The sequence below is a fragment of the Ranitomeya variabilis genome, chromosome 4 (genome assembly GCF_051348905.1).
Source record: "Ranitomeya variabilis isolate aRanVar5 chromosome 4, aRanVar5.hap1, whole genome shotgun sequence".
Lineage (NCBI taxonomy): Eukaryota > Metazoa > Chordata > Amphibia > Anura > Dendrobatidae > Ranitomeya > Ranitomeya variabilis.
This window is the reverse complement of record NC_135235.1, coordinates 39,090,085-39,107,080: the sequence shown is the minus strand read 5'-3', so window position 1 is coordinate 39,107,080 and position 16,996 is coordinate 39,090,085. Positions and strand designations below refer to the sequence as shown.

The window sequence follows — 16,996 nt, the reverse complement described above, 5'->3', positions numbered from 1 at the left end:
GAACCTCAACTAACATCCAAACAAGTTCAAGCTGCCCTGCAGTCCGAGGGTACAACAGTGTCAACCCGTACTATCCATCGGCATCTGAATGAAAAGGGACTGTATGGTAGGAGACCCAGGAAGACCCCACTTCTTACCCCGAGACATAAAAAAGCCAGGCTGGAGTTTGCCAAAACTTACCTGAAAAAGCCTAAAATGTTTTGGAAGAATGTTCTCTGGTCAGATGAGACAAAAGTAGAGCTTTTTGGGCAAAGGCATCAACATAGAGTTTACAGGAGAAAAAAAGAGGCATTCAAAGAAAAGAACACGGTCCCTACAGTCAAACATGGCGGAGGTTCCCTGATGTTTTGGGGTTGCTTTGCTGCCTCTGGAACTGGACTGCTTGACCGTGTGCATGGCATTATGAAATCTGAAGACTACCAACAAATTTTGCAGCATAATGTAGGGCCCAGTGTGAGAAAGCTGGGTCTCCCTCAGACGTCATGGGTCTTCCAGCAGGACAATGACCCAAAACACACTTCAAAAAGCACTAGAAAATGGTTTGAGAGAAAGCACTGGAGACTTCTAAGGTGGCCTGCAATGAGTCCAGACCTGAATCCCATAGAACACCTGTGGAGAGATCTAAAAATGGCAGTTTGGAGAAGGCACCCTTCAAATATCAGGGACCTGGAGCAGTTTGCCAAAGAAGAATGTCCTAAAATTCCAGCAGAGCATTGTAAGAAACTCATTGATGGTTACCGGAAGCGGTTGGTCGCAGTTATTTTGGCTAAAGGTTGTGCAACCAAGTATTAGGCTGAGGGTGCCAATACTTTTGTCTGGCCCATTTTTGGAGTTTTGTGTGAAATGATCAATGTTTTGCTTTTTGCTTCATTCTCTTTTGTGTTTTTTCATTTAAGACAAATTAAATGAAGATAATAATACCAAAGAATTTGTGATTGCAATCATTTTCAGGAAGAAACTGAGTATTATCTGACAGAATTGCAGGGGTGTCAATACTTTTGGCCATGACTGTAGGGTTATTCCTCATGTATACACTCAGGAAAAACTTATTCTGAAAAGTTTTTTGAACATATAGTTACCCTTTATTGATACAGTGATAACTGATTGACTGACAGACCATTCAGGCATCTTTAAGAGATTTTACAGTTTTGGAAAACCCCTGTCTGGCCGCTGCAGTCTTTTTTTTTTTTCCAAGTAAAAAATGAAATGATGTTTTAAGATTCACCCTCCCTGGGTCCCGCAATGATTCAATCAGTGAGCTAAGCGGCTTGTCCTTGTAACTTGGGCAGAGACGCTGATCTCACCAATTACCTGCAAATCTATTACAGCACTACAGACAATACCAGATTCTGAAAGCAGAGGAAGACATTCAGTGATGGACCTGGGAAGAGTGAGTAAGGCATATATTTTTAATTTTTTTTTTTTGCAAACTGATGCTTTTGAATAACTCCTTTAAATCAACTTATTTATATTAGGTCACACAAGCAAACAAAAGCCGGCCGCCATATCTTAGCATTTCCATATAAACGGAAATTCCCCTCTGAGTTGTATTTTATTTTTGCTTTTGTAGGAGACATTGGATAAAGAATATCCAGACAATTCTAATATTCCTCGGTTTCAAAGCTCGGAACAAAAATATTAACATGTATTAAAGGGGATTCGGAGCAAGTCTTCTTATAGAGAGAGTTTAATTCTGTTTTGAAGTCAGCATTAGCGCGTCTCAGAGGTTTAAGGTTTGCATAGGGGGATAAACTACAATCATAAATTTGGTGTGTTGCCTAGGAACAGAAATTTTTTTTTTCACTCCTTCTTGGAAATGTTACAAGTATTCAACTGGAGAAAATAATATTGCTTCAATGGATGGATTTTATAGGATCATGAACAGCTGGGACGTGCTCGTATTATTTAAACTTAAGTAACGGCATCGAATCCTATGCCAGCGTGTTTTATCACAAAGTATATGGACGCGTAATGTACGGACGTAATAAAATTCAGCAGAAAAGCATTAAGGCGATCGAATGAAAGACACTTTTTGTTTTGAATTTTTTTTTATAATTTGACTTTGTATATTTTTACAATGTGAATGTTACATTTAATGGGACGATATCATTAAAAACTTTATAGTCTTATTTTACTTTCTACATATGCATTAAGAGTGCAATTTCCTTTCTTTTATAAAGGAAGTTTTACCGTGAACGTAGATTGTGGGTTTTTTTACGCTTTACAATCTTTTAAAAAGTTTTGTAAAATAAATAAATAAATGTAAAAAAAAACAAACAGCATGTGAAAGTGTTGAAGAGGACCTGCGAGCGGGTCAAAAGTGGCCAAGTTTTGGCTCTTATTTTATTCCCGCTGGTCCCTATGGCGTTCCTTGTTTTTCCAAATCCGCCATACTGTTTCAGAGATTTGGGCCTTTTTATTTAGTGCTAATTTATATGGTCTTTACTGAGGGGGCGTGGCTCACATGGTAATTATGCAGAGCAGTCTATTAACACGCCCCCGAGGATCCTGTGAGTAACGTTTACTTTGGTAAACAGCATAAAAAACAGGAAAAAACCTTCTGAACAGGAAAGAGAGATAATTTACGTTTTTTCTAATGTAGCTGAGCCTGAATTCAAGTTCAAGGTGCAGCTCATGTTGACAGTGGTAGGAGGTTTTTATGGGCCCTTCTCCAAACTCTGGTTTATCTCGGTAGGTCAATGCACCCAGACCCAGCGTTAAGGGGGGTAAGACTGAGCAATTTCTAAAGACTCCCACAGCCTTGGTGGCCCCCAGCTTGTACAGCAGGAGCTAAACTGATAGCTTTATAAGTGCAGCTTCAGGACCCCTGGTGACATCACGATCACATGAACAGTCCTGTGACCGTGATGTCACAGTATGACGTACGGGCTCCTGGTGGGTATATATTAGTGAGGACATCACCATGTATGGGCTCTTGGTAGGTACTTATGTGTCTGTATGTATGTGCTCTTTGCATGCATGTGTCTGTATGAAGGTGCTCTTTGTACACGCATGTCTATTTTTATGCATGTGCTCTGTACATGCATGTATTTGTATGTATGTGATCATTGTACATATGTGTATATGTGTTCCGTGAATAGAGTACATACACACCCGATAGGGGATGATTGATTGCATATTCTATACACAACAACGCAGGTACAAACTGGAGCTGAAACTCGGTCCTGGCATTTGAAATCACACAAGCCCATGTTGTCCCCATCCCCATGAACCAGATAGGATATATCACTAATGATACCCGTGACCTGCTGGGGTAAGTGATGGAGTCAGCGACTTTGTGCTTCCTCACAACTCTTAACAGTATGGGTATCGTGAGAATACCAATTCTGTTAACAACGTAGCAGACAAAGCAGCCCATGACCAGACAGGCCCTTTTGGCATTTGCCAGAATTGCCAGATGGCCAGTCCGGCCCTGCAACAATGCCACATCACTGCTCTGTATAGCTAAAGTCACAGTCTCCAATGAACATCAGCCATGAACTGACCTTAATGAGAGTACAATCATGACAAGCACAGGTGTCTTCAGCAGACTCCCAGTTGTCATGGCGTCCCATTGGCTCCCTGCAATCAAATGATGGCTAAATAACACAGCCATCATCTGCTGGCAAAGAAGCGGAATCGGTTCCTCAAGGAGCCAACTTGTGATGTACCAGTACGTCATATGATGGTAAGGGGTTGAATAAGTTCACAACACCCCCAGGATAATTATTAAATACTGCTCTTCTGGAGTATTATCATATAATAACTTCTCGTAAAATAACACTGTCCTTGAGTATGATCATTTACATCCCATGCAGTAAAATGGTGCCCGTTGGAGTGTAATGTGTTCCTGCCGTGGGCATGTGCCAAGTGCCATTCACTTAGAGCTATCAGTTTTGCGTTATGTATGTGTGTGTATGTGGTCGGTGGATTTGGAGCGCCCCCACACCGCCGCTAGGCCGAGGGGTACCCGGAGCCGGGCCTCTGGGTCTCAGTCCTGGGGTTGTCACGGTGGCTAGACCCGGTCCGTGGCCCTGTCTGTCAGTGGGGGACGTCCGGTGCAATAAGTGGTGTTGTAACGGTGCAGTTGTGGGGTGCAGGTCGCGGTAAATAACGAGGACACCAGGTTGCAGTCTCTTTACCTCTTTACTGGAGATCTCTGAGTCCTCAGTCCAGAATACGGTTCACCAGGCTGCGCAAGTCCGGCCGGTCCAATGGCACCTCCAGAGTTCACTTCACAGGTGGAAATCGGTGCCTTCCTTCTTAGCGCTATGTGTTGTAGTCCTCCCCTGCTGTGCTTACGGAAAGTACCCCACAACCGTTGTGTCTGTTTCTTAAGTTCCCTCACAACTCGATTAAATGATGTTCTTCTAATCTTCCGTCCCTTCCTGATGTTACAGTTGGAACGGCACCCGTTTGTCGGATAGGCCTGGAGTTCTTCCGGGACCCTAGAGACGCCCCTCTCCCGCAATTGCCTCCCAAGACTTCATAGGTGATATGTGTTAGACAGCCCGCCTTAAACTGACTGTCCTGCCGCTGTTTAGAGTATTGCTTGAAGCTGAATGTTATAATACTCCCTCGGCGTTCCGGCCACCGGTAGTGCGCCTCAGTAGGGTGTTGCTCCGGTCTTACAGCACGACCCCTACTGGAATTCTCCTATTGCTTGATCTCGTTTCTCACTCAGCACAATCTATCTCGCTTCTAGTCCTTTCTTAGGGCACCGCCGCTATTCTGAGCAGGCACGGTCCCGTTACGTTCTTTCCAATGCCAAGCCTCTGCCAGGATCCCACCCCTGGCAGAGACCCTACTGTCTCTTCCTCCACAACACCCTCTGCCACTGAGTGTTGCTTCGTCCAATCCAGTCAGCTTTCTCATCTAACTTCCTGCCTGACCCCCAGTTTACCCACTATGGTGGGGAGTGGCCTAATGAATAGAACCCTTAGCTCCCCCCGGAGGCCCTGCTGTGAAACATATTGGTGTCTGTGATACCTGATCAGATGAACTCCTTCAGTGCCATCGGACGCACCATGGCTCCCCATAGTGGCGGAGCCACAGTACTGCAACGACCAGGACTCTGGGGCGCTGCACTCCCCCCTGGTTAAACACAGTACTCCGGGACTGGGAAGAAAACAACAATACAGGTTAGCAAAAAGACATACAATTTTGTTGAGTGCAAACAATAAGTATACTTGAACAGGCTTCCCTTTATGGGAGGTGAGGACACTTTAACGTTACAAACATAATTAAATATCATAGCAACAGGCTACAATTAACTCTCATTACCCAACCGGGTATTCTACTAAGTGCAATTAAATGAACAATAATTTAACATTGCCTTCAAGGAACATACACTCCTAGCTCGCTAAAGGCCTTCCCATAATCACATTACAGGGCAAGTTAACTTTTCATTCTCCTACTTTGAACCTGCAGGACCGCCTGTCCCTATGGCACCAGACCTACTGCCTCTCCTTTCTTTTACAGGACCGCCCCGTTCAGCCAGGGCCTACTGCCTTTCTCTACTATACATGGTATAGACATAACATTCCTTTCAATTAGAGAACATGGAGCCGGCTCTACTTGGCTCCTATTAGGACTCACTCACTAACCCCTACGGGTTCACTTTCTGTCCTTAGTAACACATTATTAACTTTCTATGGGGACTCAGGGTTTACCTTCTATCCTCACCTTCATTATTACTTTCTTACTTTCACTTAAGCAGAACTCTAAATCTGCCCCTACGGGCTTTCTGCATCTTTCTTTTTCAAAGAACATTATCTAGGTTTCACATTTTAAACAAATTGAACACACATAACTTTCCTATATGCAAAGCAGTTACATTTCTTCCAGAGCATCATCATCAGCATTTCTTCACATTTAACCAGTTAAAACACATACAACTTTTCTCATTCCAACATTACCATGGCATTATTGTTCTTAAAACAGTATCTCTCGTAAGTACGCTGTTGGACATCCCCTTTAAAAGAGGATCAAGTCTTTCTGAGGTAGCTCGTCTTCTCAGCCTACCAGTCTTTGTTCAGCAAAGGTTCCAGAACGGTATCTTCGCAAAGAGTCTTTAAATAAAACCAGTAGGAAGCGCCTTTAATAAGGTGCAAACTATTTACAAGAAAGTTTGGATCATGCACTGTTCATGATTTCTCAGTTTGTAAAACTTGTGCAAACTTGTAGAAAAACAAACAATAAGGATCCCGGGTCAACTAAGGGATCCATAAAAAGTTAACCCTGGACGGGTTTAGTAACAAACAATCAGGAACAGTAACTATTTACATCTTCAGGTTTCCGAGGTTTATTCTTCCAAGTCTGGGGCGGTCTCCCCCCCGGTGGAGGCAGCTCCTGAGCTGGTAGTTGGTCTCTCAGGCGCCCTCAGATCAGCCGGTGCCTGAATTTGAAGGCTAATCCTGCTTGCAAGTTCTGGAGCCGCTACGAGGCGTACGGTGGTGATAGGAATAAGATCTGGCAAATCGGGATCATTCATGATCGGAGCAACAGGGGGCGCTCTTTCAGGCCCACACCGTCGAACGTTCCGGGCACACCATCCTTGTGCACTCCGATGGCGGGTGTAGGTCACCTGATCTCCCCTCTGTAACGGATCACCATTTCGGCTGCAGCAGGGGGTCTTCACGTTATAGCTAGTAACAAAAACATCAGTTGGTAGCCCCGGTTCTTGTATGGAACCCCATCCCCTCTTCGGGTGGTAGGCCAGCACGGTTCCCCGCTTTACCACGTCTTTCCTACCGGGACCAGACTTCTTACGTTGTGTGTCAGGCGATTCAGTCTCGTCTCGATCTTTCCAGTGTTGAATCAAACATTGCTTATACTGTTCCCAGGTAAGTACCGCAAGGGTGAGGCCCTCTTCCCGGGTCCCATCCAGCCCGGTCCAGGGGGTGTCCCACCGAAGGATCACCCCGTCTAGGCCCACATCTAGGGGTTCTCCCATCTTGGTTGGTAGTGGGGGCACTAGCTTCCCCATCGCGTTAGAGGTGAGGATCACCCGCTCCACCAAGAAGGAACGATCATTGCTAGGGTGAGGAGCGGTCACAGGAGCGGGATCGATCGGAGGAACCGGATCGGTCGGGGGAGCAGAATCGACCGGGGGAGTAGGGGCGCTTTCCATACCTGCGCCTGATGTGATTCCACCGGTGTCGATCCGTTCCGCCGATAAGGACACTGGAGTCAGCTGCTGCTCGGACCGCGGCTCCTCCAATGCGGTCCTCGGACACGGCTCCGCTCGCTGTGGTTCCTCCTCCGCTGACTCCGAGGCCAGGATTGGGTGACTCGGCTCCGCTATCTGTTCCAAAGGCTTCGGATCTGCCGGCTGTAGAGGACACGGGTCCACCTCTAGTGAACGAGGGTAAGCCGGGACTGCTCCTTCCCCGTTCCGGCACTCGCTGTTCTTCATCATGATCTCTTGATCGGTGGCAATGCATGCATCTGACTCCGCCATTTCTCCGAGGTCGGGCTTCTCCATCACCCGCTTCCCGCTGTTGCAAATCAGGGGGTTGTCCTCTGCTTTGGGGCAGGTCATCTCCTTGCAGCCAGAAGCGCAGGGGGCGGTATCCATTTCTCGCGCCATTCTGGTAGTCTCCTCCCATAGCACGCCCTCCTTCTTCTCCGAAGTAGCAATGGCGGCGGCTTTTGGCGGGAACTTCTCTTGGTCAATGGTAGCACACAGTCTTTGCAATAAAGTACAGTTCAAGCACAACAAATCACAGTCTCTAGGCACACATGACCTGATTCTTCAGGCTTAAGTAGATCCTGTTCGTGACGCCAAGATTTATCTTTATACAAGCATGAACAAGCAAACTTAGGTTTTCGCTCCATTACCCTTCCTTTTTGGGGTGCCCGTCATATTCAGGCGGGTCTGATTGAGCCTCTTTGGTTGAGGATCCTTCTGGTGGTGGAATGTTAATGTGAGTTCTTGATTATTTTGCATAATTCTCTGATGAGTCGACTTTCAAAACCGTTTTATCTACTATTCAGGCTTGGACTGGCCAACAGGAGAACAGTAGAATCCTCCGGTGGGCCCCACCCACTGATATGAGCAGTACTTGGCACAATATACTTAAATCCCTATGTACAGACATAGGCAGCATCTTATTCATTTAAGAATATACCTAGTTCTTTGTTATAGAAATTTGTGGTTGAGGATAATGTCACATTTGTATGTAGCTGAAAAGTGGGGCTCAGGGGTTGGTCACCTTTGCTCCCCAGTCTGACATTGCTACTAGGCACAGATTTCTAAATCAGAAGCTTGTGCAGTCATACAGCTCAGTGTATGTGATACACAATATGTGATGCGACTCCAGATCTGCCCTTATAATAAGCGTCCTGCACAGTCTATCACATCGCTGCCTCTCTCCACAGAACTTTAGGTTTCCTTGATAAAAATGCAATTACTACTTATCATCTGCTGTAGAAGCTCAAGATATAATCAAAACCCTCTCATATATTTCTTAGATGACGATAATGTTGACATTTCTTTGATACAAGACATCAAAAAATGATTCACATAATCCTGTAATGTAGGAAAGAAACACAAATCTCTCTCTGACCGGTTGTATTGTCCTGGAACAATTCATCTAAAGTGCGGGATGGAATTATTACTGTGTATGGATAAATGCTCAGTGGACAGCATCAGTTAAGGGGCTAAAGCACTCGGTGCCATCATGTTTTGCCATTTTGAGGTTCCCATAAAGGTAAACTTGACTCCTGTATACTTCTGATTTCACACTGAGGCATACGGGAGTTATTTCCTATATAAGACAAAAAAACAAGTGACATGCATCTTCTGGACTCCTAATGTTCAAAGATATTCTCAACTGGAAAATGTATTACATTTACTTATAAATATATTATAAATATCTGATTAATCCTGAAAAAAATTCCAGGATTCACACTGGCCACCAGTGTAGACAAAATAGGCACACAGTTTTTCTGTGTAGACTGGAACAGAAGAAGCAGGATGGATCTGGAGCGCCCCCAGTAGGGCAGTGGGGTACTCGGAGCCGGGCCCTTCGGTTCTCTGTGGGGATGTCACGGTGGCTGACCCGGTCTGTGGCCCTAGGGACGTCCGTTGATAAATGGGGGAAAGGTATTTAAAGGGATAATGTTCGTGACGCCACCTGTGGTATTCGGTCACGCTGCTAAGTTAGGGGTCCGCTGGGGTGATGTTATGGCAGCTAGATGGTATACCTTCCCACAGGTGAAGTGTATCCCCAGGGCTTCCCAGAATGTAGATGGTGAATGGTGTGAGGCGCAGTGAAGGAAGAGGACACAAGGTTGCAGTCTCTTTACCTTTACTGAAGGCTTCAGTGTCCACAGTCCAGGGTACAGACCACAGGGCAGGCAGAGTCCGGCCGGTCCAAAGACAAATCCAGAGTCCCCTTATCCAGGTGGAAATCAGTAGCCTTCCTCTAGCGCCTGGGTGTTGTAGTACCTCCCTGCTGAGCTTCTCGGTAAGGTCCTCACAACTATTGGAGATGTTTAATCTCTTTCTCTCTGTCCCCCTGATGGATAGGATAGGACAAAACCCATATGACTGGTGGCCTGAGGCTTTTTTCCAGGGACTCTACCACGCCCCGGCCCCCACAAGTTGCCACCATGCCTCCTGGATATAAGGTCGGGCAGCCAACGTGGAATTAACTGTCCTGCCAGTCTCTGAAGTAAAGCGTATAGATCCTTACTCCCTCGGTGTTCTGGCTACCGGATTACTGCGCCTCAGAAGGAGGCAGCCTTTCACAGAGCAGAACTCCTTCTGATTTCCTCTCCTTTTGCTATGACTTCGTTTCTCACCCTCTGCAATACACTTCTCTTTTATTGTCTCTTTCTTTGGATGCTGCTGCACGTGGGGCATGCGCAGCTCCGTGGACCCTCGTCCTCCTCAGACCGCAGTCTGGATCTGACTGGAGCTCATTCCAGCCAGCTTCTGCCAAACTCCGTTGGGTTCTGACCAACTTTCTATCCAAACCACCAGTTTTACCTAACTGTGAGGAGTGCCCTAATAGATAGGAGCGTAGCTCCCCCTGGCGGCCTGGTGTGTGAAGTGTGTTGTGTGGTTTGTGATACCTGGTAAAGAGATTTCCTTTATTGCCTTCAGACGTCATATCATTCCCCCTGGAAGAATAACATTACTGCAACGACCAGGACTCTGGGGCGCTGCAGATCCTTTAAGCCCATGGTCCGGGTGGGCGCACCAGCATGGGTGTTGGAGCAGCAGACAGGTGAGGCACACAGGGCAAGGATGACAGACAGGAGACTGTTATCAGAAGTACAGTTCTGAGCCTGGGGAGGGTAGGTAAAGCTCACTTTGTTTTATTTTACATCACTGAGCCAATGGACTAAAGTTAGTTTCAAGGGGACAACCCATAAATTAAAAACACAAAATGATAGTACTACTTATTTTTAGAAAGGTCTCTTGACTATATGCAATTGACAAAGTGTAACTTTACTTGGATCTCAAATGACCAAATATTATTTCTTCGGAAACCAGAAAATAATGTTTAATTTCCCTGCAGCGCCACCACAGGTGAAGTAAAGCATTACACAGTGCAATGGTTTGTCTGTGCACTGCAGGCTAGGACAGGTCCTCCAGACTGAGAGCTGCTCTTGGTATCTGCTCTGGCCTGGAATTATCACTAGAATTCCATGGTTTTTTAATTGAAAGTGGGTTTTCTCAACTTCACACCACTTTTAAGATAATTTCTTCATCAAATCAGCAGCAATATTCTGCTATATTACAATAAAAGTTCAATCAGTAATGATGACAATTCTCTGTTTTATTGAACCAGGACTGCCGGACTGCAAGGAGCGTTCTGCCAACATAGAGAATAAAGATGATCAAAATGAACAAAATCTGAAGGTAAGAATTACGAAATATGATCCCCACCATCTCGTGAAAAGTTACATGACATTTTTTAGAAAAAACTAGGAGGAAAAAGACGTGGTGCTTTAAGTTTGGTACAATGCTAGATAAAGAATTAAACATATTCACGTTCCAAGTTCAAAGCCACTAAACCCATATAGATATTCTGTTCAGTAAAATGCATTTTTTCTTTATCTTTTTTTAATCTTTTTCTGAAATATGTTTTTCTTGTCCTGATGAAGACGTCTGTAGTAGTTCGAAACGTGTTGATAAAGAAAATCTGTCTGGATTTGGATCTATTATATGCGATACCAGCAGCGCAGATTATCCACAAATTCTCCTTATCTACATGAATTTATTTGTGGCAGGAAGGTCAGCAGCTTTATTAGATTTCTGCATATTTATATATAATAATTCAATAAAAATGAAATGGTGTTGTCCAAGCTAAATACAATCTAGAACTGAAACATGGGTTCCATGAAAAAAACAAAATTCACCACTCACCTGCCTTCACCCCCTCTTCCAGTGGATCCGGAGCAGGTTCAGTGGTTTGCGCTATCATCCAAAGTTTTTACTGTTCCATTGTTACGGGAGCACTCTGGGCCTGTGATTGGCTGTGGAGGCTGTTCTCCTCTACTCCCTTTTTCCTGTGATTGGCTGCATCGGTCAGGTGACTAGAATAGCGCATCATCAATAGAGACATCCGGTGACGCACTGTTGTAGTCACCTGACCAATGCAGCCAATCACAGGAAAAAGGGAGTAGAGGAGAACAGCCTCCAGAGATGACCGCAGAAGCTGCATAAATTATTAAATAAGGACAGAGAGGCGCAGGAAGCAGAAAAGAGCAAAAATTTATTTGATGTCACCACAGAAAATTTGGTCCAAAATGAGAGTGTTCCGTGAAAAGATGTCTAATATGCTCCGTAGTCTCTCCAGACTCCAAAGTATAAGAAATAGAGAAAAGAGGAAGAGGAGAAAAAAATATGAGAATACAATATAGTCACCTGACATTGCGCCACCTTTGCTATAACTGCACCTCTATGGTGCTCCTCGAGGGCAGGTCTTCAGCTCCTCTACCCCGGAGGCTTGTGATTGGCCACACAGTCACATGGTGGGCGGGTCAAGGCATATCACTGAAGTCAATGGTGTGCATGACTGCTTGAGGAAAATCATTGGCCTCAGTGGTGGAAGAACTGAAGACCTGTGCAAAGACCGGAAAGCTGTGATGGCGGAGTAAGGAGTCAGGTGACGGCCAGGGACAAGTGAATATAATTTGATTTTAAATTGTAGCCTCTTCTCAACCTTTGAATGAATAGCCATTGTATGACGCTGCAGTTTGTAAAAACTAGGGGAGATAATATAAGACCAGTTGGTCATGCGTGTATGATTAAGATAAAACTTCTCTACCCATTTTAAAGTGTCTCTGACACTAGATTTCACAATACAAACTATATACGTCTTCTACACCTGATGAGGCTGGTGTATTTACTAAGATAATCCATGTCAGAATGTCTTTCTAATCCATTCCTAATAATAAAATGAATCCAACTAGATATCAAGTCAGAAAAGCTTCAAGAATGGTCACACAGCCATTCTTAAGTTGATTTTCAAAGTAAGCACACCAGCCTCTTCAGGTCTAAGATCAATTTAATAATATCTGCAGTTTGTATTGTTAAATCTGGTGACAGAGACACTTTGAAAAACAGGTCAGGAACCTCTGCCTCTATCCCTGTTGTCGGCTGCTGTTCTAATTGAATGATATTATCCCATGGGGCTTAGCTGGGAGCCCGGCATCAATAATCTTATATACAAGCTTTTAAAGTCTCGTCAATGTGAGCAGCTTCAGTGTCTAGATATTAAGTGTAATTGAATTTCCGTGAATGTAAATCTTATTATCAGTTTGCATCACATGTAGACTATGGATCATGCAAGCATTAATCACATCGGGGTCACAATATTTACCTAAACATTTTGCCAGCAGATAATCATCAGTTTATGTTTTATTAATTAATGCTATAAAGCAGACATTATCTTGCGCCCACGAGTCATTTAAAACAGAATGGATAATGAAACTACCATAAAATTAACACGCAGAATTAATTTTTTAAGTGCAATTTCCCAGAATTTCCCAGACACTAAACTTATCCCAAAATTCTTTTAACATCTCCATAGTAGCCCCAAAAATAACATCTGTCTGGGATCCCTGCTGGGCCTTGTAACCCTGACCTACTGTATGTAAGTCATATGACTGTATCCCCTATAAGAATTGTTTATTCTATTTAATAGTGATTGTAACTAATTTTTTACTTTAATATTTAACTCCATCGCCAGTAGAGTACTATGAGAAATAAAATAAATGGACAAAAGTACTGGGACACCTACACCTAAAATTGAGTTGGTCTCTCCTTTGCAGCTATACCAGCTTCCACTTTTCTGGTGTGGAGCGCCCCCACTGCCGCAGGGCCGAGGGATACCCGGTACCGGGCCCCTCTGTCTCGGTTCTGGGGTTGTCACGGTGGCTAGACCCGGTCCGTGACCCTGCTGAGGGGCATCCAGTGAAAGCGGAGAGTGACGATGTTGTGGTGTGGTGCAGGTCGCGATCAATAACGAGGACACCAGGTTGCTGTCTCTTTACCTCTTTACTGAAGGCTTCAGGATCCTCAATCCGGAATACGGTTAACCAGGCTGCGTGAGTCCAGCCGGTCCGATGGCACCTCCAGAGTTCCCTTTGCAGGTGGAAATCTGTGCCTACCTTCTAGCGCTTGTGTGTTGTAGTCCTTCCCTGCTGTGCTTACGGGATAGTCCCCACAACTGTTGTGTCTGTTTCTGAAGTTCCCTCACAACTGATTCTGATGTTCTTCTTCGTTCCCCAGATGATATGGCTAGGACGCACCCGTATGACGGGTAGGCCTGGAGGTCTTCTGGGACCCTAGAGTCGCCCCTCTCCAACTGTTGCCCCCTATGTCTTCGTAGGTGATTTGGGTGAGACAGCCCGCCTATAACTGACTGTCCTGCCGTAGGTTTGAAGTAAGGCCTGGAGCTCAATACTTCCTCGGCGTTCCGGCCACCGGCTACGCGCCTCAGTAGGATGTTGCCTCATCTTACAGCACGACTCCTACTGGTGTTTCTCCTTGTTGCGTTGATCTCGTTTCTCACTCTTCACAATAAACCTCGCTTCTTATCCTTTCTTGGGGTACCGCCGCAATGAAGTGCAGGCGTGGTCCCGTAACGTTCTTTCTGTTCGCTAGGCCTCTGTCAGGATCCCACCCCTGACAGGGACCCCCCTGAATCTTCCCCTGCAACACCCTCTGCCACAGGATGTTGCCTGGTTCCAACCCGGTCAGCTTCTCTCTCACTTCCTATTTAACCCCTAGTTTAACCAGATTGTGAGGAGTGGCCTAATACATAGCACCCTTAGCTCCCCCTGGAGGCCAGACTGTGAAGTGTATTGGTGTCTGTGATACCTGGTCAGGTGAACTCCTTCAGTGCCATCAGACGTACCAATACCCCCCTTAGCGGCGGAGCATCAGTACTGCAACGACCAGGACTCTGGGGCGCTGCAGGTGCTTGACGCGTGTCATTGCGCTTGGATGATGTAAGACTTAGCATTGTGCTTGGTAATGTAAGGCTCAATGCAACTGCTCCAGAGGACGTCTGGACTCTGCAGTTATGGAGTCAGCAGAGTCTTGATGACTTTTCTGCCCTTTGCTCCTCAGATCTTGGCCCCCCACTCTGTAACATTATGGGGTCTCCACTTTATAGCTGAGATGGTGCGCTTACTTTTGGTGCACGTGACACTTATTTTAAGGGGAACTATAAATCAGGAAAAAACACCTATGAAACCACATGAATGTAGTGAAAATCTGGGCAAATTTTAGGTTAATAAAAGCTATGGATTTCAGTGTAGAAATCTGAGCCTAAATCATCATTATCATCTGATCCATCATTTGCAATTTCGTCATGTGGCATCTGCTGACAATTTTTGCACCAAATTCTTCAAAATATCATACGAGGTTCACCAATTTCGTTCAGAAAAAAACCATGTTCTTTTTTTCTTTAACTATTTTTTTCAAACTTTTTAGCGCCAAAAGATGTAAATCCTTTAAAAAATGTACCAAATTGAAACTTTCAGTGTGGAGTCAGCATCTTTTCTCACACATGACAGCTGATTTAATCAGTCTTCAACTGCCTTTAACAGCTGTGGGTGGATCAGAGTTCCTCCCACGGCTGTTAATCTTTTAAATCCTGCTGTCAATCTCTGACAACGGGATTTAACACATGCCAGCCGGAAGCGTGTCACAAGTTTCGTTCAACGGTACACCTGTCATCATGTGATCATGGGGCGCCGGTGGGTTATCAGGATTCCAAGAGAAGAAGTGAAGGGGGGGCTCTCTGATTTCTGCTTATTCAATACATCAAGATTAAAATTGTGGAGGCGGGGGAGTCAGCTCTGTGGTGGACGACGGCCATTTCGCGTGCTTCTTATGCTTCAACGGGTCCAGGTCAATGGGTTAGCATGACAGCCAGAGATCTGCAGAGGACCCCTGTGCCTGTCATTGGGAATCGAGACCAAGAAAAAGATAGCCAATGCATATGCAGCGCCCCCACTGCCGCAGGGCCGAGGGGTACCCGGTACCGGGCCTCTGAGTCTCTGTTCTGGGGTTGTCACGGTGGCTAGACCCGGCCCGTGACCCTGCTGAGGGGCGTACAATAAAGGTAGAGGATGGTAGTGTTGTCGTGGTGCGGTGCAGGTCACAGTAAATAACAAGGACACCAGTTTGCAGTCTCTTTACCTCTTTACTGAAGGCTTCAAGGTGCTCAATCCGGAGCACTGTTAACAGGGCTGTCTGGGGCCGGCCGGTCCAAAGGCACATCAGGAGTTCCCTTTTCAGGTGGGAATCAGTGTCTACCTTCTAGCGCCTATGTGTTGTAGTCCTTCCCTGCTGAGCACCCCGGGATAGTCCTCACAACTGCTGTGTCTGTCTCTGATCTTCGTTCTCTCCGTCCCCCAGATACTATGGCTAGGACGCACCCGTATGACGGGGTAGGCCTGGAGTTCTTCCGGGACTCTAGAGTCGCCCCTCTCCCACAGCTGCCTCCGTTGTCTGCTTAGGTGTTTGAGTGAGACAGCCAACCTATAATTGGCTGTCCTGCCGTGGTTTGAAGTATGCTTAAAGTCTCTTACTTTCTTGGCGTTACGGCCACCGACTGTTTGCGCCTCAGAAGGATGTTGCCTCGATCTTACAGCACGACTCCTTCTGGTCCTATTGCCTCTTTGCTGTATTCCCGTTACTCACTGGTTTGCGCTTTTCTTAAGAATCTGCCAGGATCCCATCCCTGACAGGTCCTCTCTCTAGCTCTTCCCAGTAACTTCTCCCTCTCTTCCTGTCCAACCCCCAGTTTTACCAGAGTGTGAGGAGTGGCCTACTAGATAGAACCACTCCCCCTGGTGGCCAGAGTGTGAAGTGTAGTGTGAGTGTTACCTGGTCAGGTGAACGCCTTTAGTGCAGTCAGACGTAACATCACTCCCCTTAGTGGCAGAGCGACATTACTGCAACGACCAGGACTCTGGGGCGCTGCACTCCCCCCCGGTTAAATCCAGTACTCCCGGACTGGGAAAAACAAGAACAACAATACATGTTAACAGGAAACACACAACAATTTGAAATATCATAAACAGTCAAATATAACAGTGCTTCCCTTTATGGGAGGTGAGGACTTCTTGAACGTTGCGAAAGTTAGGTCATGCACAGTTTATGACTCTCAGTTCAGTGGTTGAAACAGCGGGGACCCCGGGTAAACAAAGGGGTCCCCTTTTTAGAAGTTTTTGGAGCAATTCACTGTCCATTACCCCGTTGTCCATTTTTAAAACCTGTAACAGAAGATATGCACACAAACATTTTCAACTAAATAACAGCCCTCATTAATACCTCTAAGTTTTGTAGCGGAGGGGAGTTTGATTCTGAGTGCTGCGTGTGGACCTTCGCAGCACAGGGGTTGCTTCCGGCCTAACAGGGCCCACTATACTTGCTACCCCTGGTGTAGTGTACTGCCTTCTAGCTACACTTCTAGTGAATCTGGGTAGCACTGGCAGGCTGGAGCTCTCAGGGCTGCTG

General features: G+C 45.7%; 1 protein-coding gene across 1 annotated transcript in view; it reads left to right on the top strand.

Annotated features, from left to right (window-relative positions):
• The window catches only part of C4H10orf90 (chromosome 4 C10orf90 homolog), a 208,945-nt gene that overhangs the window by 36,332 nt on the left and 155,617 nt on the right, over positions 1–16,996 (top strand). The window contains exon 2 of the mRNA XM_077258381.1: positions 10,806–10,876. Within this exon, the coding sequence (XP_077114496.1) occupies positions 10,806–10,876 (71 nt within the window). The remainder of the gene's footprint in view (positions 1–10,805; positions 10,877–16,996) is intronic.